The sequence below is a fragment of the Drosophila montana genome, unplaced genomic scaffold (genome assembly GCF_035044405.1).
Source record: "Drosophila montana isolate Dmon_TW-CO22-7 unplaced genomic scaffold, ASM3504440v1 contig_2626_1, whole genome shotgun sequence".
In the NCBI taxonomy this organism is placed as follows: Eukaryota; Metazoa; Arthropoda; class Insecta; order Diptera; family Drosophilidae; genus Drosophila; species Drosophila montana.
The window spans coordinates 1,060,101-1,087,682 of NW_026997490.1; the positions used below are offsets into that span (position 1 = coordinate 1,060,101).

General features: G+C 45.1%; 8 protein-coding genes across 8 annotated transcripts; 4 read left to right on the plus strand and 4 right to left on the minus strand.

Moving 5' to 3' along the window:
• Window positions 1-6,211: 6,211 nt before the first annotated feature.
• Pph13 (PvuII-PstI homology 13) lies at window positions 6,212-7,720 on the minus strand. The gene is made up of 3 exons (XM_064683515.1): window positions 7,614-7,720; window positions 7,241-7,506; window positions 6,212-7,176 (listed from the first exon to the last, which is right to left on the minus strand). The coding sequence occupies exons 1-3, from the start codon at window positions 7,652-7,654 to the stop codon at window positions 6,356-6,358; spliced, it is 1,128 nt and encodes a 375-aa protein (XP_064539585.1). The 5' UTR covers window positions 7,655-7,720; the 3' UTR covers window positions 6,212-6,355.
• A 2,559-nt stretch (window positions 7,721-10,279) lies between these two features.
• On the plus strand, window positions 10,280-11,032 carry Ptth (Prothoracicotropic hormone). Its single transcript, XM_064683457.1, has 2 exons — window positions 10,280-10,654; window positions 10,712-11,032. The coding sequence occupies exons 1-2, from the start codon at window positions 10,280-10,282 to the stop codon at window positions 10,997-10,999; spliced, it is 663 nt and encodes a 220-aa protein (XP_064539527.1). The 3' UTR covers window positions 11,000-11,032.
• Window positions 11,033-11,465: 433 nt separating this feature from the next.
• cold (coiled) lies at window positions 11,466-12,725 on the minus strand. Its single transcript, XM_064683491.1, has 3 exons — window positions 12,537-12,725; window positions 12,162-12,472; window positions 11,466-12,080 (listed from the first exon to the last, which is right to left on the minus strand). The coding sequence occupies exons 1-3, from the start codon at window positions 12,592-12,594 to the stop codon at window positions 11,988-11,990; spliced, it is 462 nt and encodes a 153-aa protein (XP_064539561.1). The 5' UTR covers window positions 12,595-12,725; the 3' UTR covers window positions 11,466-11,987.
• Window positions 12,726-12,972: 247 nt separating this feature from the next.
• On the plus strand, window positions 12,973-14,324 carry Ipk2 (Inositol phosphate kinase 2). Its single transcript, XM_064683537.1, has one exon. It carries the CDS (start codon window positions 13,034-13,036, stop codon window positions 14,066-14,068), a length of 1,035 nt encoding a protein of 344 aa, XP_064539607.1. The 5' UTR covers window positions 12,973-13,033; the 3' UTR covers window positions 14,069-14,324.
• A 1,291-nt stretch (window positions 14,325-15,615) lies between these two features.
• On the minus strand, window positions 15,616-20,069 carry Sf3b1 (splicing factor 3b subunit 1). The gene is made up of 3 exons (XM_064683573.1): window positions 19,914-20,069; window positions 19,067-19,749; window positions 15,616-19,002 (listed from the first exon to the last, which is right to left on the minus strand). Exons 1-3 carry the CDS (start codon window positions 19,939-19,941, stop codon window positions 15,709-15,711), a joined length of 4,005 nt encoding a protein of 1,334 aa, XP_064539643.1. The 5' UTR covers window positions 19,942-20,069; the 3' UTR covers window positions 15,616-15,708.
• Window positions 20,070-20,305: 236 nt separating this feature from the next.
• On the plus strand, window positions 20,306-22,623 carry Nle (notchless). The gene is made up of 4 exons (XM_064683575.1): window positions 20,306-21,347; window positions 21,410-21,760; window positions 22,348-22,474; window positions 22,541-22,623. The coding sequence occupies exons 1-4, from the start codon at window positions 20,372-20,374 to the stop codon at window positions 22,551-22,553; spliced, it is 1,467 nt and encodes a 488-aa protein (XP_064539645.1). The 5' UTR covers window positions 20,306-20,371; the 3' UTR covers window positions 22,554-22,623.
• LOC135429303 (uncharacterized) lies at window positions 22,508-24,869 on the minus strand. The gene has a single exon (XM_064683574.1). It carries the CDS (start codon window positions 24,740-24,742, stop codon window positions 22,655-22,657), a length of 2,088 nt encoding a protein of 695 aa, XP_064539644.1. The 5' UTR covers window positions 24,743-24,869; the 3' UTR covers window positions 22,508-22,654.
• A 333-nt stretch (window positions 24,870-25,202) lies between these two features.
• On the plus strand, window positions 25,203-26,282 carry Mis12. Its single transcript, XM_064683508.1, has 3 exons — window positions 25,203-25,360; window positions 25,419-25,711; window positions 25,775-26,282. The coding sequence occupies exons 1-3, from the start codon at window positions 25,291-25,293 to the stop codon at window positions 25,949-25,951; spliced, it is 540 nt and encodes a 179-aa protein (XP_064539578.1). The 5' UTR covers window positions 25,203-25,290; the 3' UTR covers window positions 25,952-26,282.
• The last annotated feature ends 1,300 nt before the right edge of the window (window positions 26,283-27,582 follow it).

The window sequence follows — 27,582 nt, forward strand, 5'->3', positions numbered from 1 at the left end:
AATTTATTTAAAATTACTTCATGCTTTTTAATCTGTTCATACAATAATTTACACTATTGCTTTTTTTTTTAAAGTGTATCTGCAGCTATCTAGCATATCTGCTGCTGTCGGTTCTTCTTCTTCTTCTTGAGCTTGTTTCAACTGTTGTCCGTTTTCATTTGCATTTTTGCAATTTACCAACACGCACACACACGCGCACACAATCACACACAAACACTGTAGCTAACTGCTGCTGCTATCTCTTTCTGGCACATGTAACGCCCGCCTGTGCGCCAGCCCACTATTTTGTAACGGCTCTTGTCAAGCATCTTTCAGCCTGCTCTCTGCTGCTGCTGCTGCTGCTGCTGGTGCTGCTTCTTCTGCATGTTTTGTATTTTGCAATTTACAGTTGAATGGCCATTTGAACAAAGACTTTGTCGTGCCAGAGTTTTTGCCATTGTTGTTGTTGTTGTTGCTGTTGTTGTTGTTGTTGTTGTCATGCCTTCCGCTTTGGGACCATTTTTGTCGTGTGTTGCTATTTGTTTTTTTTTCTCTTCATTTTTTTTGACATCTTTGTCTTGTTATTTCCCTTTGACCAGTGCCAGAGTTCATGTCAGGTGACCAAAATTCAAATTTATCTACTGCTCCGCCCCAGCTCCCACTCCCCCTCTCCTGGCTGTGACCGCCCCCCCCCCCCCCCCCTCATTTGGCCATCACCATCTTTGATTTGGTTGCCGTCGCCATTTTGTATGCTCCGTACCTCTCACTAGCGCAGACTATTTGCATAGGTCGTCTGTTTTCGGTGCTCTGTTTTTCTGTTTATCTGTTTTTCTAGGTTTTTTTTTTTTGCTCTCTCTCTCTCCGTTCCTGTCGTTGACATCTCGAGTTTCGAGTTTCGTGTTTCGTATTTCGGGCTAGCCTCAATTTATCGGGCCGTTTTTTTTTTTTTTTTGTGTGTTTGCGCCTTGTTAATAGCTCGTGTAAAAATCTACAAATATTTGCAGTCTATTAATTTTGATTTCTTTGCACTATTTTTATATTCTTTTGTTTTTGTAGTGCACGCTTCGCATTTTATTATTTTTCCCCTGCATTCTTTTGTTTTTTTTTCTTTCTACTCTATCAACAGGAAATTTAATATATGTACGCGTCCTGTGCCGGCACATGGTGCCGCGTATCCTTTACATCCTATTTACATGGCATACAGCGCCAAAAGTTTTTGTTTTTAAAATAAAAATTATGCCAACATTTAAGCGGCATATACATATGTATATCATTTTTTTCTTCGTATACACATGTGTGTGTGTGTGTGTGTGTGTGTGTGTGCATAGACCACATGAAATATTTACCCATTAAATTTGCCTTTAATTAAATGAGAGCCGTTTTTTATGTGCGAGTCCTTTCGCAAATGGCGGGCAGCTTCCGCGTTTCCGTTTGTTGAAACAAAAAATAATATTGTTAATTGCAATTTATTCACATGAACACCTCGTCGTTTGTTGAGGACTGGGCCACGCCCCCTCCCCTCCATACTCCATTTCCATTCCCTCAGCTCTTGTACATTCACATTGATTTTAATATTTCATTATTTAATATTTCGTCGACAGAGCGCGATGACTCGACGGCAAATGAATAAACTCCATAATGAATAAGTCATTTTGTTAAAGGCACAGATTTCAGTATTTCGATATTTTAACATTTCCAACAATCCCATTAGTAATTCATTCCAAATACCCTTGCTTGGACAGGGTCTTTAGCTGGACGAAGCACATACTGAATTATGCTCCTTCGAGCTCTTACAGCTTGAGCAGTACGATGATCTTCAATTGGTCAAACAGTCAATCATTCGATCAATCAGTCTGTCAATCATTAAACAAATAAGCAAATGGATTGACCGATCACTGTCAGCCAGTCAATAATAATATCAATCAGTTTGTCAATAAATCAATCAATCAGGTAATATAACAATTGATTGGCCCATTACTGTCAGTCAGTCTGTCATTCAATAAATCAATCAGACAATAGGCAAATAGATTAACCAATCACTGTCAGTCAGTCAGTTATTCTATCAATCAGTTTGTAAATAGCCATTCGATAATACTATCAATCAGTTTTTCAATAAATCAATCAATCAGATAATATAACAATAGATTGACCGATCACTGTCAGCCAGTCAATAATAATATCAATCAGTTTGTCAATAAATCAATCAATCAGGTAATATAACAATTGATTGGCCCATTACGGTCAGTCAGTCTGTCATTCAATAAATCAATCAGACAATAGGCAAATAGATTGACCAATCACTGTCAGTCAGTCAGTTATTGTATCAATCAGTTTGTAAATAGCCATTCGATAATACTATCAATCAGTTCTTCAATAAATCAATCAATCAGATAATATAACAATAGATTGACCCATTACTGTCAGTCAGTCAATTATTCTATCAATCAATTTGTCAATAGGTTAATCAATTAGACAATATAAAAATTGATTGATTTATTACTGTCAGTCAGTCAATCATTCAAGGAATCAGCCTGTCATTCAATAAATCAATCAGACAATAAGCTAATAGATTGACCAATCAGTTTGTCAATAAATCAATCAGTCAGACAATATGACAATTGATTGACCACTTGCTGTCAGTCAGTCAATCATACTATCAATGAGTCTGTCAATCTTTAAATCAATCAGACAATCAGCTGATGGATTAACCAATCACATCCAGTTACGCAATTTTTCTTTTTAGCAGTTAAACAATCGGACAATATGAGAATTGGTTGACCATAGACTGTCAGTCAGTCAATCATTCTATCAATCAGTCTGCCAGTAAGTTTATTAACCAAATAAAGCAATCCTAACATCTGATATTCTTCTATAACCTAATGCCCAAAGTGTGTAAAGGATTCGTTTTGGGGTTTTCCAATTTTCTATCGCATTTCATCCGAGCGAAGAGAAAAACTCCAATTAGAGCCAAACGCACAAAAGCAGACTTCATTGTCCTGGGGCTAAATTTTTAATAGATTAGCTGGCGAGCAGGTGAGTTTAATCCATAAAATGTGCGATTATTGCGTTTATGCGGCCCGAGGCGAATTCAATATAAAATATAAACAAACGTTAGAGAAATTACAAAAGCAGAGCGAGCGCCGGAGCATAAGGAAACAATGTGGCAACGTTATATATTGTCCCTGTTATCCTTGCCGGCGACACACGCACACACACACACACACACACACACGCACACACACAGGGAGGTGGGCCAGTCTTGGCTTATTTGACTATCGATTAAAGTTTGTGGTCCTTGTGCATACACAGCCTCAAGTGCTCCTTTAAACATGCACGAAACATTTTCGATTAATTTCAAATCATGTGTGCGCCGTCTGACAGGTCGAAGCCAAGGGGAAAGGGTTCGATCTACGCCCGACTGGGCCACGGATTGGGATCAGAGTCCGGGACCAACCCCGTGCCCAAAATGCCTGGCGACAGTTGCGCTCCGTTGCGTCACATTGTTGTGCGGCTTATCCAATGGCAACCAGCCGCCAGTGGATTAATCACAAATAAGTATGCTCTACTCGGGCGTGCCCGAGAGAGACATACCCTGTTCTTGATTAACTGGGGTACGATCTATATAACTTTAGCAGGACTTAAATATGGCATAGAGAGGTTCTCCAAACATGTATACCAGAGCGCAAGGCTCTGCCCTTAATAATGAGATATCTGCAGTTTTACAGGGTGTACAGCAGGCATGTGAAATTCACTTAGGCTGTATATACCCTACAATTAGCTACATACCAAGATTGAATTATTTAGCTTCGATAATTTTCTAGTTGTGCCTCAAAATCCATTTCTCGAAATCGATATTTATCGATATTATTAAAATTGTTGGAAATATTGAAAAAAAAAAGTTGATAAATTTTAAAATTTTCCTTTGCATTTGCTCAAGAACATTAAACCCTTTTTTACACATTAGGTTTGGGGCATAAAAATTGTGAATGCATCAACTCCAGGGCCAATTGGCTGGCTGTAAGCTGAAATCTGTTGGCTGCCGTGGCAAATCCACAAAGAGAGCTTAACAAAGATGTGTTAATGCCTGCGAGGACCTGCCCGAGAGCTGGAATCGCGACGCTGGGCTTAAACCAAAGCTCGCGACTGGGCGATCCCCAAAGGGCGTATATACTTGCCCAGCTTAGACCTTCAATGCAGCTTATGACGGGGGGGATACAGACATTCCGCTAATGACGCTAAATGGAAATTACACTGCGGATGAGGGAGGCAGAGGAGCAGTGGGGCAGAGGGGCAGTGGGGGGAATAGGAGTCGGTACGATGCAGATTGTGCCCGCGGCGCGCCACAACGCGTCGCTGCAATTGTTGGAACAGGCAAATGTTATTTGCGAACAAACAAGCCGAGAAACCCGAAAACCATTCAACATACAAAATCATACAATTAGTTTTTGGCTCTAATCCGAGCCACAAATACCAAAAATTGTTGACTGACGAGAGGAGTCTGGGGGGGCGGGGGCAGGGACCGGGGGCAGGGGCAAGGGCGTCCTTTGTTACGACACACATGTGTGTGCCTGCATGGGAATCCTTAGAAGCAGGAGCTGGGCAGGCTAACAGCTCAAGGAATGGCAGAACCTTGAGCGAAAAAGAGAGACACAGAGAGAGAGAGAGAGGGAGAGAGAGAGAGAGGGAGGGGGGGGGGGGTATGAGCAAGGACATGGCTTCAGGTTTTGCTGTTTCCATGAATTTTGAGCATGGAATTTAAAACACACGCATTAGGCGCTCAAAACTTTCAGATAATCTTTAAAAGAAAATGTAAGCCACAAAAAACTAGCTATATACACAGTGAAAACTCCTTTGGGCGGACAGCGGCCGTTGCTCAAGAGAAGTGTCCGTCTAATAGAGGAGCAATGCGTTCGGCCTGATACAGAATGGCTTGAGAGATAAAACAAACCTCCCACGAGTGCTGTCCATTTGGCGAGTTTTTACTGTACATATAATTAGTTTTTTCTGGTAACAATTTTCTTTTTAAAATTATCGGTAAGTTTGATGTGAGATACAGTCGCATTTTTTATAAAATAAATAATTAATTGACTTATGTAGGTTTTTCTCAATTGCAGAACTCTTCATTTTGTCGCCTTTCCCTGGCCAAAATTGTCTCCACTTGATATTAAGGCCAACAAATGAGGTTTCACTGCATCTCAAAGTCAACTTCGAAGCACACTTGTCATCCAAAAGGAAAATATCTATTCTTCCCTGGCAGGAAAGTCCATTGAGGAAAGAGAGCTTCGTCGACTCGCAGACTGGATAGACTCTAAGATTGAAGCTACATTCCGGCATTCCATCGGCATTATTAATTCGAAAAAAAGGCTCCTCAAAGTTATTTACAGAGGGGACACCTTTGTTAACCAAGTTCTCTCCATTAAACCAACTCGAATGTCGCTTAGAAAAACAATTCAAATCTCTCGTTCAGGCTGTTCCAATATCTTTAAAAGATATTTCCCATCATAGATAGACACAATCACAGAAAACGAAGAACCTCCGAAAGAGCATTCTCTTAAAAACTTACAGATTTACAAGTTATCGAGGCACACAAAGGTCTCCCAAGGGATATATTAAAATCTTAAAATTATAGCTAAAATCGCATAACATTAACTATATTTAGTATTCGCCTAGGTAAAGGCAAGCTTGAAAAAACTTCGATATGAACCGAAGATAGGATACTCTTTTCATATTACGAAAGAGATATATATATATATATATATATATATATGCTATATATGCTCTTATATAGAAAAGTTTATTTAAATTAAGGCTAGGATCGTATTAGATTAACTAAAGGCAAGGAATTAGGCGAAACTTCGATAAAGACCGAAGTCTTGAATACTCTTTTCAGTATGGAAAACAAGATATAAACTTGTTTTATAATCAGAAAAAAATAGCTCTAAAATGTTGAAATCTGCCTTTAAAAATTGGCCCAAAACTATTTTTTAGAAAATAATATTAAAAAAAAAAGTCTCTAAAAACAGAACAATTTTTTTCAAATGTAATTTTTTTTTAAAGTACGGAAATTTGTGTATAAAATATAAAAACATTTTCTAAAAATCAACAGTTTTTTTCGAGAGCCAGAAAATATTTTCAAATATCAAACAAAATTTGAATACTCTTCTCAAACAAGAACCAGAAATTGTTTCTATTTCCAGAACTCCTTCGTAATAACATATTCGACACCAAAGCATTAACAACTTTTTGGCCATTTATTCAGGTGAGCTTAAGTCAAATCCCATCCATGTGATAAAGAGTATTCGGCCCGGATTATAGCTAGAGTCGTACAACATTAAACTATGCTTAGAATTTGTCTAGGTAAATAAAAATGTTCCGGTTAGACTGCATCGCTGCCGCCGACCCCGACATCGTGTGGATGATGATGATGATGATGATTGAGATGATGATGAGGATTGAGCTGATGTTGATGATGATGCAGCTGCTCGACCAGCTCACTGATGCCATCCACACCGATGCTCAGCGAGGGCAGCGTCTTGTCCAGCACCAGCAGCGATGGCGGCGACTTGGGTGACGCCTCTGCGGACGTGACATCGTCCGTCAGTTGGCCGGAGAGCAGCGAGAGGCCGCCAAAGTTGGGCGCGAGACTCATGCTGTCCAGGCAAAGTGAATGCAGTGCAGCATTGTCCGTGGCCAGAGACTGAGCCTCAAAGGCAGCAGAGTGGCAGGCGGCGGCGGAGGCGGAGGCGGCGGAAGCGTCATGCTCCATGCTGAGTATGCAGTCCGCCTTGAAGCTATCGATCGTAAACTGATCGACGCTGAGAAACTTCATCTCATCGTAGGCCGAGCAGCCATCGTTCATGTCCAGGTCGAGTGAGGCGCCAAAGGCGCTCGCCAGCGCCTGATGCTGCAGCGTGCAGACATGTTGCTGCTGCGACTCCGGCAACTGTTGCTGCTGCGACTCCTGCAACTGTTGCTGCTGCTGCTGTGGCTGTGTGGACGGCGGGTAGGTGGACCACTCCATGGACAGACCGCTGCCGCCGCGCTCCAGTCCCAGGTGATCAATGTTCAGATTGAGAAAAATATTCGGCGACAGCCGGGAGGGCGAGAGCCCGCCCGTGCCATAAGGCGCCTTCAGCTCGTTGTCCAGCGAATTGGAAGACTGCGGCGGCGTATCCGGCAGCAAGGTGCCGCCGCCAGCTGCGTGAAAAGGAGCTCCGTATTAAGCCTGATCACATCTCTCCCCTAATCTCCCTCTACTCACCCAAGGCGCTGTCCAGCTGCCCCAACACGGCGCTATCATCGAACGCCACATCCAGCTCGAGCGGAGCGTCGTCCTTGTAGTCGCCAGCGGGGCCCAGTTTCTCCTGTTTGCGCCATTTGGCGCGTCGATTCTGGAACCAGACCTGAACGCGCGCCTCCGTCAGCTCAATGCGCACGGCCAGCTCCTCGCGAAAGAACACATCCGGATAATGGGTGCGCTGAAAGGCGCGCTCCAGCTCCTGCAGCTGTAGCGTGTTGAAGGTGGTTCTGGACGAGATTGGAGCAGGTAGAAGTTTGTTAGAGTCGGGTGCTCCACTCCACTTCGTGCTCAGCTTAGCCTCTGTCCGCGCTAGCTGGTGATTACTGTAGCTCACCTGTATCTACGCTGCTTGCGCTTCATTGTGCCTTTGTCCATGCGTATCGCCCAAATCCTGCGTCCAGGCGCCAGGTGTGTGTTGATGTTTCAGGTGTTTGGCTCTCTTTGTTTCTCGGCGCAGATTGGTCTTTACACAATTCGTGACATAGTCGCTAGTTTTTCGCTATTTTCTATTCTCGATTATCTTTTTTTTTTAACGATTTCCAGCGACAGCAACAACAACAGCGTGGGGCAACACTCCTAGGGCTTCCGCCCCTGCGTCCGCACCGAGTCAAGCGGATAACTGTACGCGCTCCAAGAACAACAGCTCGAGCTGCTCCAGACTTTGCCCGAAATGAAAGAAAGAAAGGAGGTGCAGACGTCCTGGCTTTAAACTCCTTGTTAAGCCACAGTTTGCGCGGCACGTGTCTGTCTGAGCTTCTCAAACTGTATTGAAAGTCTTTAGATATAGATGTATATTTTAGCGCCCCACCGTGCGGGGCAACGACGCGCATTCAACTGACGAACCGCTGGGCGGATTGGCGTTTGCGCGAGTTTATCGTCACGTCGAAGCCCTACAACTAGCTTGCACACACTCACACACACACACACACAGAGACAGCACCTACCCCTTGGGGGCAGCAGCAGCAAATGCACCTGAAAGTTAGTGCTAGACGAGCAGCCCATGAGCTCATAGTTGGCTCCTAGCCTGGGTGGTTGCAAATGTCTGGGTCACTGGGTTTTATTTTTTCTCTTCTCTATTTTGACTTTTTTTTCGGCACACGCATAAACACTTGAAGTAGCCGAGCTTAAAGCCAGTGTCCAGTCTATAAATAGTCAGTCCTCGGAGTTCCTGATATCCATTGTTGTATTGTGTCAACAGTTGAGCTCTTTGTTTGGCGCCCGCTGTGACGAATGCTGCTGTTGCTGCTCTTACTGTCCAGGTGACGGGCCATAATGGACACGCCAGTCGCACACAAAAGGTAATCCGAGCGCTTGGTGCCCATTGTTCAGCCTGTGTCGGCCAGCGGCTATATAAACGCCCCACCTTGGTCGTCAGAGCCGCAAAAGTAGCCAAACTCTGCAGCAGCACGGTTCAAGCCATGCCATGGGTGAGTCCAACACGGCAAATATATCAAATCGGTGAAAAACAACAACAACATTTTCCACTCAAATCAAGCACAAAACTGGTGAATTTCTGTTCAACTTTGTATTTACTTAAACTGAGCTTGGCAAAACTTAATTCAAGCAGCTAAAAACAATATTCAAACCGAATGCTGAAGCTAAGAAATGTTGTACTTAAAATAAAAACGTTTTGCGCTTATTTAAAGTATGCAAATACTTGTATTAAGTATTATTATACTTATATTAAGTATTCTTATACTTATATTAAGTATTCTTATACCTTATTTAGGCAGGCGCAAAATAAAATAATATTGAACTTTTAAAACTTTGTGAAATCAAGCATGAACATTGGTGAAATGTTCGCAATTTCTTAAACTAAGCAATAAAAAGCTTAAATCAAGAAGTTATGAAAATCCACAAATTCCTAAAAACAAATGTTAAACGGGGTGTTGAAGCTAAGGAATGTTGTACTTAAATCAAAAACGTTTTACGCTTACTTTAAGTATGGAAATTCTTGCAAATCAAGCCTGATTCATACTTAGTTTAAGAAAGTCCAATAATAAATAAAAGTTTTACTTATAGAACAGAGTGAAATCAAGCACAAACGTTGTCGATATTCTGAACATCTAAAGATCCTAGAAGAACTTTATCAATAAATCTCGCAATTCCTAAATCCCAAACTTAAACACAACAGAACTCAATTCAAGTAACATTTTACTTGAATTGGGAACGTTTTAAGCTTATATTTAAGCATCGAATTTCTTTAAATAAGTATTTTGTGCTTAAAACACAACATTTTTAAAAGAAGCAAAACTCACACTTAATTTACAAACATTTAAAAATTTGCTAACAATTCTTAAACATTTTGAAAACAAGCTTATAGACACTTAATTTAAGAAAACATTAACTATTGAGTGCCAACAATTATTAAGCTAGGCACGAAATGGCGGCGATGGGTTTGATATATATATAATACTATATATGATTCTAGAAGCTACAAGTCAAGTTTGATGAATCTAGCTCTTATAACTTACGAGATTTGCTCAAAAAACCGGATTTCGATATCGATTTTTATCGATTACTTGGAAACAGGACAAGCTATCGAATATCGGAAACTAACTCGTACTGCACGGGCACTAGAAGGACCCACATTTCAAATTTCAAGTCTCTAGCTCTTATAGGTTCTTAGATCCTTGCGTTCATACATTCGGACAGATGAACGGATAGACGGACTGACAGACGGACGGACACCCGGACGGATGGACGGACGAAGGGACAGGCAGACGGACATGGCTAGATTGATTCGGCTTGTGATGCTGATTAAGAATATATATACTTTATGGGGTCACACATGCAGAAAGGCTAGACTTCAATTGAGAACACTTTATACTTTTTGTGAGTATGCGAACATATTTGTAATATTTTATGAGCAAAGCAGGATTCATACTTACCTGAAGATTATTCAGGAATTGACAATAAGTGCACCCTGTTTCTCAGAGAATAAGTGCCATAATTACGAGCTGTTTCTCTCAGTGTATGCATACAATAATTTCCTTCTAGATGGCCACTTTGCTTGCGGCGCTGGCGCTGCGCTGCGTTGTCAGCAGCAATCGGTTTGCCGCCTACGACGAGCTGACGGCACCAATGCTCGCCCGGGCGATGCCCAAGCGCTGCAATCGCTTTCTGGACTACGGCGGCGACGGGCGCGATGGCGATCAGTTGGATGCAGTCGATGCGGATGCTGATCAGGACACATCGAAAATGCTAAATGCGCTTTTTGGGCGGCCAGCGAGCACGCCCGCCCCCGTACAGCCAACGGAGGCAGCTCTGACGCCTTACCAGCTGCCGCCGATGCACTACAACGACTTCTACGAGGATCTGTTGACCAGCAAACGGAATGGTGCACACGCCGCCGGCTGCGATTGCAAAGTTATGGTGCGTCCACAAACTGTACGCAACTCAGGCTCATATTTAATAATTTCTCTTGCGCAGAACGATCTGATTGATCTGGGCAGCACATACTTCCCACGCTATCTCATGAGCGCCGTCTGCGAGTCGCGTCCAGCGCTAGATGCCAAGTGCACGCAAGGCTCCAACTGCAAGCCGCTGGAGTACAAGCTTAAGGTGCTGACACTCGGCCCGAATCAGCTGCCAACGCAGCCGTCCGGCAAGACGGCTGCAACATCGGCGCGTCTCTGGCTGCCCGAGGAGCTGGCACAGCTCTGGCAGTGGCAATTCAAGACGGTCACCGTTACCGCCGGCTGCTTCTGCACCAACTAGCCTAAACTTATACAACTTAAAAGATCTTTAACATAAATATATATACATATATAAAATTGCACAATAGAGCGTTCATAGAAAACGTCATTGTTGCTTTATTGAGCTGTTTGGAGGCCCAAAAGGGCGCTTTTCAAAAAGATTTTCGAGAATTTCTGATTCGATTCGAGTACGATTACTTAAGCTAAAAATGCCACGTTAAAGTTCTAGTTTATATTTTACAAAATTGCAAAGATTTCATAAGCTAAACTAAAGCATCGTTCTATCATATTCAGTTAACAACCTCTTAAAACATTTCGGTTTAAAAATTGATAAATATTTTTAGCTTTTCCAAAAAATATTTGAGAAATAGATCAGGTGACTTTTCTAAATTACACAGTAGAAACTCCTTTTGGCAAACAACTCCTTGAATCTGTCAATTCTTTTATCCACATTTTTGTCCTTTTTTAAGATTTATATTTTAGCAGAACAACTAGAAATTTTCTTGGCAGCTCTTACAGTATACTCAAAGTTGAAAGTCTCCTAATTCAAATAGTTTAAAAAGAACAGACAGACAGACATTGCACAAAACTAATATACCCTTTTTTCATTGGTGTAAGGAGCATTAAAACTTCCTGAATCAAGAAAAAATGTAATAGAAAGCTCCTTTATGAACTTCTAAACAAATTCGTAATATTGTTGATATGCCTTTATACAAGCTGGATGAAATCTTTGAAATTTTAAGCAAAAACTAATCTTTAAAAAGCTTTAAATTTGAATTCTAACCGCAAACTAAACTAAAACTTTAACAGGCCTTGGTTATAACTGCTTGTCAAGGCACTTGGACGGTGTCGAACTACATACAAAATGTACATACAATGGACGGCATACAGTGGTAACTACTAACTAGTGGACAATGCGAAATCAATACAATTACTAATACAATTAAAATTACTTAGCTTCGTTGGAATGTGAATGCGCGTATTAGAAGGGCAAAATAAAAGTGCATTGCCTAGGGCATTATGCCACGCCTTATGAGCAGTCCGACGCCCAGCAGCGCGGCGAATAGCAACCGCATGTGGCTCTGTTGACCCGTCGCGCCGCTCTGCAAGAGATTACATATTAGTTAATGGACACATATTAAAGAATCATAATAATAGTCAGCTCGGGGGCAACGCCCACTTACGATGACAAAATAGTTGCATCTGTCGCCCTGGCAGCACTCGTTGCACGCCCAATCCTCATACCAGATGTGGGTGCAATACATCTGCATATAGCGCCGACGCTTCGACTGGCACTGCTCCTTGGTCATGCAGCGTTTGGAGACATAATATTGCTTGAGTGCGCCCTCGGAGAAGTACGGCTGGCTGCCCCAGCGTATCTCGGTGCCGCACACATTCTCAAACGGTTCGCAGGTCTTGATTGTGTTCAGGCACTTCTCAGTGTTGCCCGTCTGGTTGGAGCACACGTAGCACTCCAGTCCCTGGACAAAATGCACTGCAAATGGTTTCCACATGTGTCATGTTTGTTTTTTGTTTTTAAGGTGTGGCTAAATACTTACCCTGACTGCACAGATAGACGGCCGCGAGGGCCAGCACAGCTACTTGCCAGGATTTCATAATGCAGCTGGCGACAAATGCTGCGAGCTCAGTTAACAAATAGCGAAATAACAAATTTGTAAATAAACTTGTTAATTGGATAAAATACCAACAAAACGACAACCACTCCCACACTTGCTGCGACCGATAACGACAGGCTTTATGCGATAACGATTAGTGCACAACAAGTTGCTGCGCAGCGTTTGCAACACTGAATTTCATAAAATGCCGCCATAAATAAATGGCAGCCTATTAACATATTACGCTCTTACAACTGCTTAAAATAAATATATATATATATTTAATAATAAGTAGCTTAACTTTTTGCTTTGACTGCCATTTGCCATAAAAACCGCTATTATTATCAGCGCTGCATTTCACAACACTGTTCCGGTTTTTGCGCTGTTTTTGCTGTTGCAGTTGTTGCAGCTTTTGATTTTGAGTGCCAGACAGTCTGAACATGGCCAAAAAGGAACAAGAAAAGGTAATAGCTGCGCCCGTCGTGCCCATGGGCTACTGCAAGCTGGACACCCAGGTGGCCGGTCACACATTCGAGGCGACAAACGCGGCCGCCGTCGGACTGCTCCAAGATGCGGGCGAAGGCCGCGTTTTCAAGCCGCTGGGCAAACCGGAGTGCGGCGTGCGTGAACTCAATTTCTATGAGTCACTGGCGGCGGCAATTGCGACACAAGCAGGTGCATCGCCCCCCGCTGCCAATAACCTGAACCTGAACGGCACCGCTGGCGGTGGTGAAGGGGACAGCGAAACGGACCTGTCACTGCTGGCCGACCTGGCGGCGCACGTCCCCCGCTATTATGGCCAACTCAAACTGGTTGTAAATCAGCGCGAGCACACATTTATCAAGCTGGAGGATCTGACGCACGGCATGGCCAGGCCGTGCGTCATGGATGTGAAAATTGGCCGCCGCACCTGGGACCCCTTGTCATCGGACCATAAGCGCACCATCGAGGAACAAAAGTATGTCGTATGCAAACAGAATCTGGGTCTGTGCCTGCCTGGCTTTCAGGTGTACCAACCGGATGAGCAGCAGCCCGGCCAAAGTGTGCTCATTCGTCAGGGCCGGGACTTTGGCAAGAGTCTGGATGTGGCGGGCTTCCACAAGGCATTGGCCCAGTTCTTCAATGTCAACTGTCAGGCTAGCGATGTCCTGCTGCGCGAGGTGCTGCGTCAACTGCGCTCGATACGCGCCTGGTTCAAGCGACAGCGTCTGCTGCACTTCTATGCCAGCTCCCTGCTCATCTGCTACGACTTCGAGCAGCTGCAAAGGTTAGCCAAAGGCAGCAGCAGCTCCAAGCAGCTGAGCAATGGCTATCATCCGGATCCCGCCCTGCCCACCACTTCGAGTCAATGGATACGCGTGCGTTGCATAGATTTCGCACACATTTTCCCGGCCGAGGATGCGCAGCCCGATCACAATTATATGTTTGGGCTGCAGAGCCTCATCGAGATAGTCGAAACAATGCTCCACCGATAGCAGGCATCCACAGATTCCTCTTCCAGCTGGTCCAACACACATACTTGTATTAATGCTAAGCCAAAAGATTAGTTCGCAGCAGAGCTGTAATTACATAGAATGAAAACAAAAGACAATTCCCAATATATATATATATATAGTTACTTGGTTAAACAGGTTTAATTACTTATACAATTGCTCAGTGATTAAGCCAAAAGTGTACTCGGATAACTAAATTTGTAATTAAAAAGTATTTCAAACAAGTAATTAGCAACAACTGCAGACAAGCAGATTCAACTTTAATTACCAATGCGATTCCTCCGTTCGCATTTCCATGTAATTATTATTGGTGGTAATTAAAGGCATTTAAAAGTAATTTAAAACCGAAACTGATTCCCTCAGTTAATTACATAGTAATTATATTTTAATTACCATTACATTGTGAAGAAACTAGGAACATATATAAAAAAATTTGAAATTGTAATTAATGGTAATAAAAAGTTTTACAATGAAATAATGTTCGATAATTGAATTTGAGTAGATGCAAACTTTAATTACCATTAAAATTGCTAATTAATAAAGCCTTAATATATGCTCCATTACATGAGTTATTATAATTGCAAGTATTTAAAATGCATTTCAAAAAAAAGTAATTAACCTAAAAAATAATTATCCAAACATAATTACTTGAACAAAATATGCTTATCCATTTGATAATTAAGTATTATTTCGGTAAAGTTATTAATTACAGATATATTTAATTTTACCAAATCAAAAAAGGAAACAAAAATAGCTCAATGACTTTAACAAATGTCAAAAAGTCATATTTTAATTATCAGTAATTATGCAAGTAGTAATTATGTCGCATTACTTAAGTATTTTTATTTCCTGGCTATAAATTTGCATTTTTAAATAGCAATTACCTTAAAGATACAAATTCTAATATCTATTCATTATCAAGCTTAATTATTGTTCAGCAATTGTCTTATATTAATTATCATTACAGAAGAAATTGTCAATTTTATATGCGGTAATTAACAAGCAATTGACTTGGGTAAAAGTATTATTTACTTGGCAATGAAAGTTATTACAATTTCTCAGCAAATTACTAAAGTAATTATCAATGTAATTGCTGGTAATTAACATGTAATTGATATCAAAAATATTTACTTGGTAATTAAAACCAGCTCAAAATTTGATTTAACTTGGTTACTACAAATATTTTGTTTGGTAATTAAAGATAAATTGTCAATAATCATTTAATTGCTGGTAATTGAAAAGTAATTGTATTATGTAATGATAATTGCTTAGTAATTAAAGGTAATTGCAAATGCAATTGTCAATGTAATTGCTGGTAATTAAAAAGTAATTGAATTGTGCACTGATAATTACTTGGCAATTGAATGTATTAATTAACAATAAAAAAGTTTAAGCCATATTATATTGCAATTGCCAATGTAATTGCTGGTAATTACAATGTAATTTCCTAGTAATTATAGATTACAGCTCTGGTCCACAGTAGTAACTCGCCTCGCTCAGCTACTCTAAAAATGTAGAATAAATACTCGTTTTGTACATTCGCGCTATATTTGTGTATTCATCTTATCAAAATTACAATATAATTAAGGGCTATTGAGGGGTGTGGTGGAGATGGAGGCTGCTTAAAGCGTATAGTCCAGCTCGTAGCGCTCGTACTGGTTCTTGGGATCGTTGGTGATGCGTGGATAGCCCGCGATGAGGGCATCCTGCCCGCCAATATACAGCGAATTGTAGATCTTCCAGTAGACATCGCGCACCTTACGCGCCGGATGGAACAGACCCTGGAGCGTGTACTGCAGGATCTTGATGGAGCCCAACGAGACGCGCAGCCCATCTACCGAGTCCATGAAGGCCTGCACCAGATGCGGCGATGTCTCAAATATGTTCGGCCACACGTAGTTGAGCAGATGCGTAAGTGCGTCCTCGCAGCCAAATCCATAGACGCCCAGGGCCATGTGCTTGATGGCCGAACAGGCCGTTTGGCGATGCACCAGATCGCGGTCCATTAGCGCATCCTCGAGCAGCGGGCACACCGCATATATATAGTCCTTGCCCATCTCGCCAATGTACTCGAACAGAAAGGATAGAGATTTCAGTACGCCATTCTGTACATTCAGCTCCGGCACACGGTACTCATTCATCAGCGCCGGGAGCACGGTGAACGGACGACACGTCTCGGCGACAATGGCGATGGCAACGGTGGTGCAGACACGATTCTGACGCTCCTGCACCTTCAGGTTATTTAGGAGCGTGGCCAGCACATCGTGCGGACCAATTGCCTTGGCTATGTAGCCAAAGGTGTTCACCGTGGCGCGACGTATAGCCTTCTTGTGGGCCTTGAGCAGCTCCAGCAATTCAAAGCAGATGCGCATCCACTCGCGGGCGGATACATATTCCGGTCCGCGATCCGCAATGCGACCCACCAGATCGATGCAGTTCTCCTGCACCTTCTCGTGTCGGTTCTTCAATATAGGCGTGAGGCGGGGCAGCAGATCCTTGATGGGCGGCGTCATCTTGGTCATGCCAATGACATTCACAATAGCCTTGAGCGCGCCCAATATGCTGCCCAACACCTCCGGATACTCCTCGCCCAAATACTCATAGAGCACAACGCCCAAATGGCCCATCAGCTTCTCCTCCTGACAGGTCTTCATGACCACGGCAATGCGCGAGATCAGATCCGCCGCCTGTTGACGCACTTTGGCGGATTTGTTGTTTAGACGCCAGAGTATGGTGCCGCAAATCTGTGGCAAATATGGCTTGACACGTTTGCCCAGCTGATTGACAATGGTACCGAATCCGTTCAGCATGACCACATCCTCGGTGGTCTGCTCCTGGAAGGCGTACAGTATGCCGTCGATCAGCTGCTCCTCGAGGCGTGAATCGATATCCGCAGCGCCCAGATTGCCCATAATTTTCTCCACCGTTTCCATGACCATTTTGCGATACTGTTCATTCTCATCCTTCAGATCATCCACGACACGATTGATGATCTCCGAGGTGCCCACCTTGTTGGCGATCTCCACGGTGGTATCGACCAGCTGGCGATAGTTGCGTCTGTCCAGCGCCATGCGATGATTCCAAAAGAATTTGAAAAAGTGCGGCAATATCTCCTCCTTGATATACTGCGGCTCCACACCGTCTGTGGCGCAACATTGTTTGACCACCTTCAGGACAATCTTCTTCATCTCCTCATCGGGCGACTGGAATTCACGTATGAGAATCAACATGACCTCACGTGTATAGTAGTTGGCATACTCGGCATCCATCAGCGGTATGAGATAGCCAATGGCCTTGAGAAAGGCGGCCAGGCCCTTGCCACGATGCGTCCGTATGCCCTTCCAGAGAGGCTTGAGCACCGAGTCGAAAGACTCAATGCCGTAGGGTGTGGCTGCCTCGGCCAGGGCTGCGATGGCCAACGCTGTGATCGTGCGCACCTTTTGCTGCTCATCGACCAGGCCGTGCTCAATGATCTCCACCAGCGCCTTCAGATGGGGCAATATGGCGCAGCCCATCAATATGGCAATCTGTTGCACGATCTTGATGCCTGTGTGGCGCGCCTGCCAGGATTTCTTGGATTTGCAGACGGCCTTCAGGAAGGGCAACAGCGAGGGTATGCCCAAGGCGGAGGCGACCACGGCAAAGGCACGCGCTGTCGTATTTCTGACGTACTCATCAATGTTATCAATATCTGGACGCATTGTGGAGATCATGGTGGCCAAACCGGCTGCCTTTGCCAGATTCGAAATGATCTCCCGACCCTCGATACGTGCATAGTAATCCTCATCGATGAGCAGCGGCTCAATGACCACCAAAATCTTGTGCACAAACGGACGCACCAGATCATCCAATTTGTAGAGCACACGATCGATTACCTTCACCAGCAAATGCCGTTCCTGATCCTCTAGCGTCGGGGACATGAGCAGCGGCAGAATTTGATTGAATAGCGGCCCGGCGCCAAATTCACGCGCCTTGTCCGTCATCTGACGCAGCGCGGATTTGCGCATGGGCGGCGATCCGTTCTTAATGGTCAACAAGAGTTTCATGATCTTGCGCTCCTTGAGCTCCTCGGGGGAGAGCGCATCCTCATTAACATCCACGAGCAGCTTGTCAAAGTATTGTGCATCCTCGGGCTTCATGAACGGCAGATTCTGGCCCTTCGGCTGGTTGTCCATAAACTTGGCGTTCTTATCCTCCACCTGGATAAAGAAGCCTGCGGGCGTGCCCGCAATCGGTGTGGGCGTGGCCATAAGCTTGCGGCCAGGCGTGCGCAGCGGCACGTAGCCGGCTGGCGGCGGCAATATCTTATAGCCCGGCGGAAACATTTGATCCAGCTCCTCGTCGGTGTAGGGTCGGTTGCGCTCATCGATTTCCTTTTCCCAGCGATAGGCCTGCAACTGTTCCGGCGTCATGGCAGCTAGTGCGCCCGGTGTGGGTGTGGCCATGGCCATTGCCTTTACGCCCACGGGCGTACTGCCGCCAGGTGTTAATAGGGGCGTGGCATGACCGGGTGTTGCATGCGGCGTCATGCTGGGCGTCATAGCGCTGGCATTGCTGGGCGTTATCCCAGCCGGCGTCGCATTCGAGGGCGTCTCATCCCAGCGCGAGCGTCGCTTCGAAGCGCCGCCCGGAGTTGACTCTATGGAAATGCTCTCGCCGGCGCCGCTGCCGCTGCGATCCGGCTTCGGGGTCTCTGCCCAGCCGCTGTGCCCGGGCGTTTCGCGCTCCGTCTTTGGTGTCTCATCCCAGCGATTTCGGCGTGCCGACTTCTCATGTCCGGGCGTTTCATGGCCAGGTGTCATTGCGTGCGCCGGTGTTGCATCCCAGATACGAGTGCCCAAACCAGGCGTCGCACCAGGCGTCTCGCTGCCCTTATGGCCGGGTGTCTCATCCCAGCGATGATCTCCGGGTGTTTTCTGCAAGCACATGTAGGAGTTAAGCTCAGCACTATTGGTATATATTTTATTTATTTGTACTCACGTCTTCCCAGGTGGGCGTTGCAGCGCTGCTGGGCGTGGCAGCCACTTTAGCGGGTATAAAACTATCGCTGACCGTCTGATCCCAGCGTCCACGCTTGCGTCCTCCGTCTTTGGAGGCCGATTCACCATTCGAGGATTTAACCAGCGTGCCCTCTTTGGACTTCTCCAAGATGCGACGCCGCAGCTCGGTCTCCTCGCCCTTCAGCATCTGCTCGCGCATGATGTCCGTATAGGTGCGGGAGCCGACATCCGGAGTTTTGCCGCCATCGGCAAACGGATCGGCACGATCTGGCGAAATTATAATGCGGCGCCGCTTTTGTCTGTACTCATCCTCGCGATCCGCTATGGTCGGTCGCCGGTGCTCGGCCATAGGATCAACATCCTCCTTGCCCTGGGTCACATCCTTCAGCACAGACGTGGGCGCCGTGTATGTGGTACGCTTCTGCGGAACTGGAAAGCCATCGTCTTCCTCATCCTCATCGCCATCCTCATCGTTAGCCGCGATGGATGTGTTGTAGCCCTCGTAGCGACTCTTTGCCCCCTTGCCCACAGCCGCCTCCTCATCGTACAGATCGGCGTCGAAGAAGCCGCCGCTGTCCAGCAGCCCAACGCCGGCTGCCGCTGCATTGTTCTTGGCAAGCTCTGTCTTCTTGGCCTGTATATCCGAAATTTGCGCCTCAATGTCTGCCAAACGTTTTTTTTAATACATTTAAAATTGATTTTCTTGGCACAGCGAAAACAACTCGGACGCTAATTAAGGTAACGCGGCATGTTTTTAAGCACTCTACGTGTACATCAGCATTGGTTCGAGTTGTAGCGCACATTATTTGTATTATATTATCACTTACCTTCATGAGTACGCGGAATATTTTCCATTTTTTATCAATTTTTAGGCAACAAACGTATGAAAAACGCGTACATGAAAATTGTGCGACAGTGTTGTGAAATGCTTACAGACAGCACACATTAAGCAGCACTTAAATGAGTTTCAGTTGTTATCGATAACAGTCTTGTTGTAGCTCGTTTGGCGCTGTTAGTATAAATAAAGGCTAAATTCAAAATAGGGCGCGATTTTCTCGTTTGCTATCAAAACTTTTTGCATTGCAATATTATGCGTGCTTTTAAAAACCCAATTGCTTCAGAAAAGCCTAGTTTTAAAAATATTAGCAAATATGGACTGTTGTTTAGAAGAACATTTCTGGCCGCTGTTAATAACATGTTATCTCACTGTCGCTAACAGTCGAGCAGCGCACGTGTTTTGACTTTGTTGTTTTTCTGGTTGTGCGTTTTTCTTTTCGATCGCAAAATGTTTGCCAAAAAACAGAAAGTGGAACAGCAGCCTGAACAGATGCTGGCCACGCCACAAACACTGCAAGCACGCCTCATATCCGACACAGGCGAGGAGGCGGGACCGCCCATAGACCTGCCAGCGGGCATCACAACACAACAGCTGGGCCTCATCTGCAATGCGCTGCTCAAGAATGAAGAGGCGACGCCTTATCTGTTCTTCGTGGGCGAGGATGAGATCAAAAAATCGTTGGAGGAGACGCTAGATTTGAGCACCGTCGACACGGAGAATGTCATTGATATTGTCTATCAGCCACAGGCCGTATTCAAAGTGCGTCCCGTGACGCGTTGCACCAGCTCCATGCCGGGTCATGCTGAGGCGATCGTATCGCTGCACTTTAGCCCCAATGGCGTCCATTTGGCCAGCGGCAGTGGCGATACCACTGTCCGCCTCTGGGATCTCAACACAGAGACGCCGCACTACACCTGCAGCGGCCACAAGCAGTGGGTGCTGTGCGTCGCCTGGGCACCGGATGGGCAGCGTCTGGCAAGCGCTTGTAAGGCGGGCAATATTATCATTTGGGACCCGGAGACGGGTCAGCAGAAGGGTCGCACATTGACAGGTCACAAGAAGCACATCAATGGGCTCAGCTGGGAGCCTTATCATCAGAATCCCGAATGCCGCAAGCTGGCATCGGCGAGCAGCGACGGCGACTGCCGTATCTGGGATGTCAAGCTGGGTCAGTGTCTGCTCAACATTGCGGGGCACACGAATGCCGTTACGGCTGTGCGCTGGGGTGGCGCTGGCCTGATCTACACCTCGTCCAAGGATCGCACGGTCAAGATGTGGCGCGCCGACGACGGCATACTCTGCCGCACCTTCTCCGGCCATGCGCATTGGGTGAACAACATTGCGCTCAGCACGGACTATGTGCTGCGCACGGGACCCTTTCAGCCTGCCAAGGATCGTCAGATGGCGCAGATCAGCGGAGAGCGTGAGTGGCATCATCTTTACGCTTGTGTTTAAAAACCAACCCAAACTTATTTCCATTTGCAGCTGAGGAATTGCGTGCTGCTGCCCTGAAGCGCTTCCAGGCTGTTTGCCCGGATGAAGTGGAGTCCCTGGTGTCCTGCTCCGACGACAACACCTTGTACTTGTGGCGCAACAATCAGAACCAATGCGTCAACCGTTTGACTGGCCATCAGAATGTGGTGAACGATGTCAAGTATTCGCCCGATGTTAAGCTCATTGCCTCCGCATCCTTTGACAAATCCGTGCGCCTCTGGCGTGCCCACGATGGTCAGTTCATAGCCACATTCCGCGGTCATGTGCAGGCTGTCTATACGCTGGCCTGGTCGGCCGATTCGCGTTTGATTGTCTCCGGCAGCAAGGACTCCACGCTGAAGGGTGGGTCTCATCTCTATTTTAGTGTACAGCTTGTGCTAACTGACTGACTGATCGACCGTCTGACTGATTAAATATCAAGTTAGCCAATCAACCGACTGATTGATTGACTTGCTTTGCTTGCAGACTGTCTCAATGATTAACTTTAGAGCTGACTATTTGAGAAGTTGTCAGAATTGACTTATTGATTTCTGAATAACTGATTTACTTACTACTTGATTGACCAATCAACCGACTGATTGATTGACTTGCTTGCAGACTGTCTCAATGATTAACTTAAGAGCTGACTGTTTGATAAGCTGACAGAATTGACTAACTAATTTTTGATTAATTGATTGACTTACTACTTGATTGATCAATCAACCGACTGATTGATTGACTTGCTTGCAGACTGTATGAAGTATTAACTTAAGAGCTGACTGTTTCAGAAGCTGACAGAATTGACTAACTTATTTTTGATCGATTGACCTTCTACTTGATTGAGTCGAACTGTCTGATTGAGCGACTTATTAACTACCTGAATAGCTGATTGATTGATCAGCTTAATAACATCACGTTTTTCTTTTAAAACTCATATCTTGCAATTACAGTTTGGAGCGTGCAAAGCAAGAAGCTGGCGCAGGAGCTGCCTGGACATGCGGACGAAGTGTTTGGCGTAGACTGGGCGCCCGATGGCTCTCGTGTGGCGTCCGGCGGCAAGGACAAGGTGATAAAGCTGTGAGTTATAAATCCAATTAAAAACATGAACCATATTAAACATCACATTTATTGCCATTCTTTCAGATGGGCCCATTGACGAGCATGCTATGTACATATAGAATCGATATACACTTATATATGTATTTAATTAAAGTTGGTACCCTGAATTTAACTTTGTTCGTCAGTCAGTCAGTCTGTCTAGATGCTCTGCCGCTGCAGCGTTTTCAGCGCCTGCTGGAGGCTGCTCTCGAAGGCCTGCGCATCGTGGAAATAGGTGGCCGGCACCGCCGACTCCGACAGCAGCGCCCGTTCGGCGGACACAAAGCCCGCCGCTACGCACTCGTCCAGGCTGTGCTGCTCCTTGAGCAGGGCCGTAATGAAGCCGGCACAGAAGCTGTCGCCCGCGCCGGAAACATTGACTATGTTGTGCATCTTGGGCGCCGCATAGAAGCGCGTGATGTGCCCACAGCTGGGCGAGAGTGCGAGCAGCTTGCTCGCATCGAATTCGGCATCGGAGCGAATGCTGAGCAGGACGCCGTGATCGCCCAGCGTGGCAATAATACAATTGAAATGGCACTCGATGCGTTGCAGCAGCTGTTTGGCCTGCTCCAAAAGCTGTGAACGCTCCACTTTTGTGTCCGGCTGCCAGTCGACAGGCTGCTCCGTAATGGTCTCCACAATGGTCTTCAGCTCATGCATGTTCGGCTTGACCAGGCGTATGTGCTGGGTAAGCTCCGGGCGCAGCCTGAAAGGTTTGCCGGCTATGAACATGTCCGTCGGCTCAAAGAAGACGGGCACTTGGTAGCGCTGCGCCAGCTGCAGCAAGCTGGACATCGCCTGCTCCGAGATGTTGCTGTCCATCACAATAAGCGGTGCAGCGCGGAATAGGTCAGCACGTGCCGCCAGCACTTCGGGCGTAATGCTTTTATGCACCTCCATATCACCCAGGATGAGCTTACAATCGCCGGACTGGTCAAAGACCAGCGAACAGAGGGATGTGGCGCGCGTCTTGTCTACGATAAGGCCACTTTGCAGCGCCGCCGGCATCAGCTCGCGCAGTATATGTCCCAGCTGATCGCCGCCCACGGCCGAAATTAGATTCACATCGCCATACAGCTTGTAGATGCCCTCGGCCACGTTGCGTCCAACGCCGCCGGCTGCCTGCTTGGTGACAGCCGAATAGGTGGCACCGTCCAGCTGCATCGGCCGCTGCTCGGTGACCTTAAAGCTCAAATCCAGTATGGAGGCGCCCACAACTAGGGGTTTTTTCAGACTACGCTTGCCGGTGGAAGCTGTGCTCCGGCTGCCAGCTGCCAGCTCGCAGGCGATTTGTGCGGCCACAGCCGCGTTGTTCCGGATCAGCGCAATGTTTGCCTGCAGACTGCGACCCTCGGTTAGCTCTGCGATATGGGCGAGCAGAAAAGGCGTGACCTCCTTGCCGCTGATGCCCTGTGCCTGCGCCTCAGCATTGGCTGCCTGGATAGCCGCATCTATGTCAGATTTATTGGCGGCATATTCAGCTGGTATGGGCACGCCTATAAGCACGCCGGACTGTAGTTCCAGCTGGCGCCAGGCGCGCAACAATCGCGCCGCATGCGCAGCTGTGGGCAGATTGTAGGGCACCTTCGAGCCGCTGTCACGTGTATAGAAATCGGGAAACACACCGCCTGCACTCTCATAGCTGGCCACGCACACGCCCTGCGTCTCCAGGTACTCCAGCGTGCGCGGTATATCCAATATGGACTTGACGCCGCTGCAGACAACAGCTACCGGCGTGCGGCCCAGCTCGACCAGATCAGCAGATACATCCAGCGTTATGTGACCCTCACGATGGACACCGCCAATGCCGCCAGTGGCAAAGATGGGGATGCCCACGCGATGTGCCACAATCATGGTAGCAGCTACCGTTGTGCCGCCACTTTGCTGCATCGCCACCAAGTAGGGCAGATCGCGGCGTGAGCATTTGATGACCTCGCCGCGCGTCTTTTGCGCCAGCTCCATGAGCTCCTCCTGCGTGAGGCCAACTTTGATGCAGCCATCAATGATGCCAATGGTGGCTGGCACAGCGCCCTTGTTGCGCACCTCCTGCTCCACCTGCAGCGCTGTTTCCACATTCTCCGGCATGGGCATGCCATGTGTTATAATTGTCGACTCCAGCGCCACAACAGGATGCTTCTGTGCCAGGGCATGTCGCACATCTGGATGCACAACAATGTTCTGCCTGGTGGAACATTTGCGGGTGTGAAGCGCACGTATGCCGTGGCTTAAACATTTCTTTAGAAGCATTTGGTTATACGGAAAATAATAGAACTGAAATTAACGTAATTTTAACTGAAATGCCGGTTTAAACTCAGTTTACTTTCATGCTGAAAATTGTCAACAACCTCTTTACACAAATATATTCTAATATGACATTCATGTGGTTAGCACAACAAGTGTGGCGGGCAGCTGCGGTTTCCACGCTATGCAACACTTGGCGCTAGTATTAAATTTGGTATTTTTTATGTGCACGGTGCAAAGCACATCAATGGCCAGGCCAGGTGTGTTATTCTTTTTCATATTAAATTAACATTAAATTAGAATTTTTATTTTATTTATTTATTTAAAAATATTGTGCATTTAGCTTATTTATTTATTTAAGATATTCTACTTTCAGCTTATTTATTTATTAAAAAAACATTGTGCTTTTAACATAAACTAGGCAAGAATAGTCGTCTGGTCACACTTGATATCGATATTAAGCCGCCTATCGCTGTGCTCGATACATTTGCTTGTTTTCAATCCGCGCTATTTTGGCATCATTTTGTTTGCGGTTTTGTTTTAAAGAAATAGCAATGGATTTCAATCAGAGCGCCTACAACTTGGAGTTCTTCAATTTCACACCGGAACAAATCTCCGCCGAACGTAGGTTGCATTTCGCTTAACTAATAGAAAGAGTCTAAATTATGTATTTAATTTTCAGGTGACAATCTGGTGCAAACTCTCATTGGCCGAGCGGTTGAGACAACGATTCAGAAAATTGAAACGCCCGCCACATCTGCATTGTTGAATCAGAAAAAGGATGCCGTTATAAGCCTTATGATGGAGGCGTGCCAGGCGAGACTGGATGGGTTGCGCGAGCTGGACAAAAGGAACTTTGAGGTGCCGCCGCATGTGCTGCAGATCAAGGACTTTGAGCTGGAGCAACAGTTCTCCAGCGAGGAGGAAGAAGCAAAGACAGCCAAAGTGGAAGAGCTGAAGCTGCGCTACCGGCAGGTGAGTGCAAAATTCAAGAAATTCAATCTCTATCTATACTCACTATTTAATACTCCGCTCCAGAACATGGCCATGCTGGCCGAGCTGGAGGCGGAGCAGGAAAAGTACACGGCCATTGAGCCGCTCGTGCAAAGAGAGCTGGAAATGCATCAGCAGATTTACGCAGCCTGCGCCAACTGTGACATTAAAAAGATACACACTCTCGCAACGCTCATGGCTAAGGATCAAAAACTGTTCTAGATCCCTAAAACTGGTTATTCTTTAAGTAATATAAATTGTTTTCAACCCATAAGGTTAGCCATATGTACTATCAGCTCTCTTGAGCGGACAGCCAGGCTTTCGTGTATAAACTTTGTTTTAGTAAAAAAATGTCTGTTAATTAATAATTAAGCTTGTTAACCATTATGGCTAAATATGTGCAGTGAAAGCTTGCGTAGGCAGACAGCCAGGATTCCACGTTTATTGTCCTGAAATTCCCACTTAAAAACTATGTCTAAGATATTACAAAAACATGGTTAACCTGGTTAATACATGATATTATATAAGGCAAGCTAGTTTATTCGAAAATTTATGTATTTTTTTCTAATGCTTACACATATCTCTATATGCCAATAATAAATTAATCTAGTTTTCTGAAAGCTTTTCCATAATGATTCAAAAAAAACATTGCAATTTGTCAACTTGTCAACTTGTCCTTGTCTGTTTTACTTTCCAATATAAAATGTTAGCAATTTGTATTCGGATTTAAAACAGTTTTGTTTTGAGAAGTTGCCTACTTAAGCAAGCTGTCTGTCAGCAGAGCATTCACTGTACGCTATATTTAAAATAAACTATATTTTTCAAAAAAATGCGTCACTCACGCGAATTTAAATGCCCTCGCAGCGGGTATTATAATTCATGTGCGAAACGTGTAACGCATTAAGGAAGATTCGAGTCGATATATTTGTCTGTTTACATGCACACTATTCCTTCATTTTAAAGCCATCTTAACAGACCTTTGCATGGGTCCGTCTGCCTTTCTTTTGCATGGTGTATATATTTTAATATCGGCCGGAGCGGGCCACTATATTATGATATATGCTCTCATAGATATGATCTGCTAATATATATATATTAAGATATCTTAAACAAACTTGCCATTTATTAGTTTTATCATGCTCCTTACATATGGGCAAAATCTTATCAACATCAGATTTCTTATAGCTCTATGGAAAGAATTGGTTGGAAAATTGAATTTCGTATGTATTTTGAATGAATATTGATTCTTGTATAAGGGTTTTAATATGTTTCCATATCTATGTATAAGCAAAATCTTTTCAATATTGGAGTGGTTTATTATATAGTTCTATTGAACACATCGGTCGATGGTTGAGTTATTCTCGGAAAATCCTTTTTTTAGATATGAGGAGTATACTTATCTTAATAAACTGATATTTAATACTTATCTGAACTTAATTCTAGCTTTATCTAAATTATTTAGAAATCTTATTAATATTGGAGTACTATATCATGCAGGGGTCTCGAGGTAGATGGTCAAAAATGGAGTTCTGTTATGAAAAAGAGTTTTGCCTTGAATATAAGGTAATCAAATATGAGTCTTACCTTCCTTCTAGCATATGAGCCAGATCGTGAACTTCGATATTATATAGATTCTTTTAAAAAATAGAGTCTGTTAGGGTATTTAAGTTTCGGCATGTCGCATTTTACTTGCTTTAATGTTTAGCTATTCGCGAAACAATCTGACTACATTAATACATTCCCGCAGTGAGTGAAAGCTTACGCTGTGCGCTGATGGTTTCTGTTGGCTATTTTTGACGCAGTGCGTCCGATGCGGTTGCGTGTCCAGTCAATAGTTCAACAGCCGTTGAGGA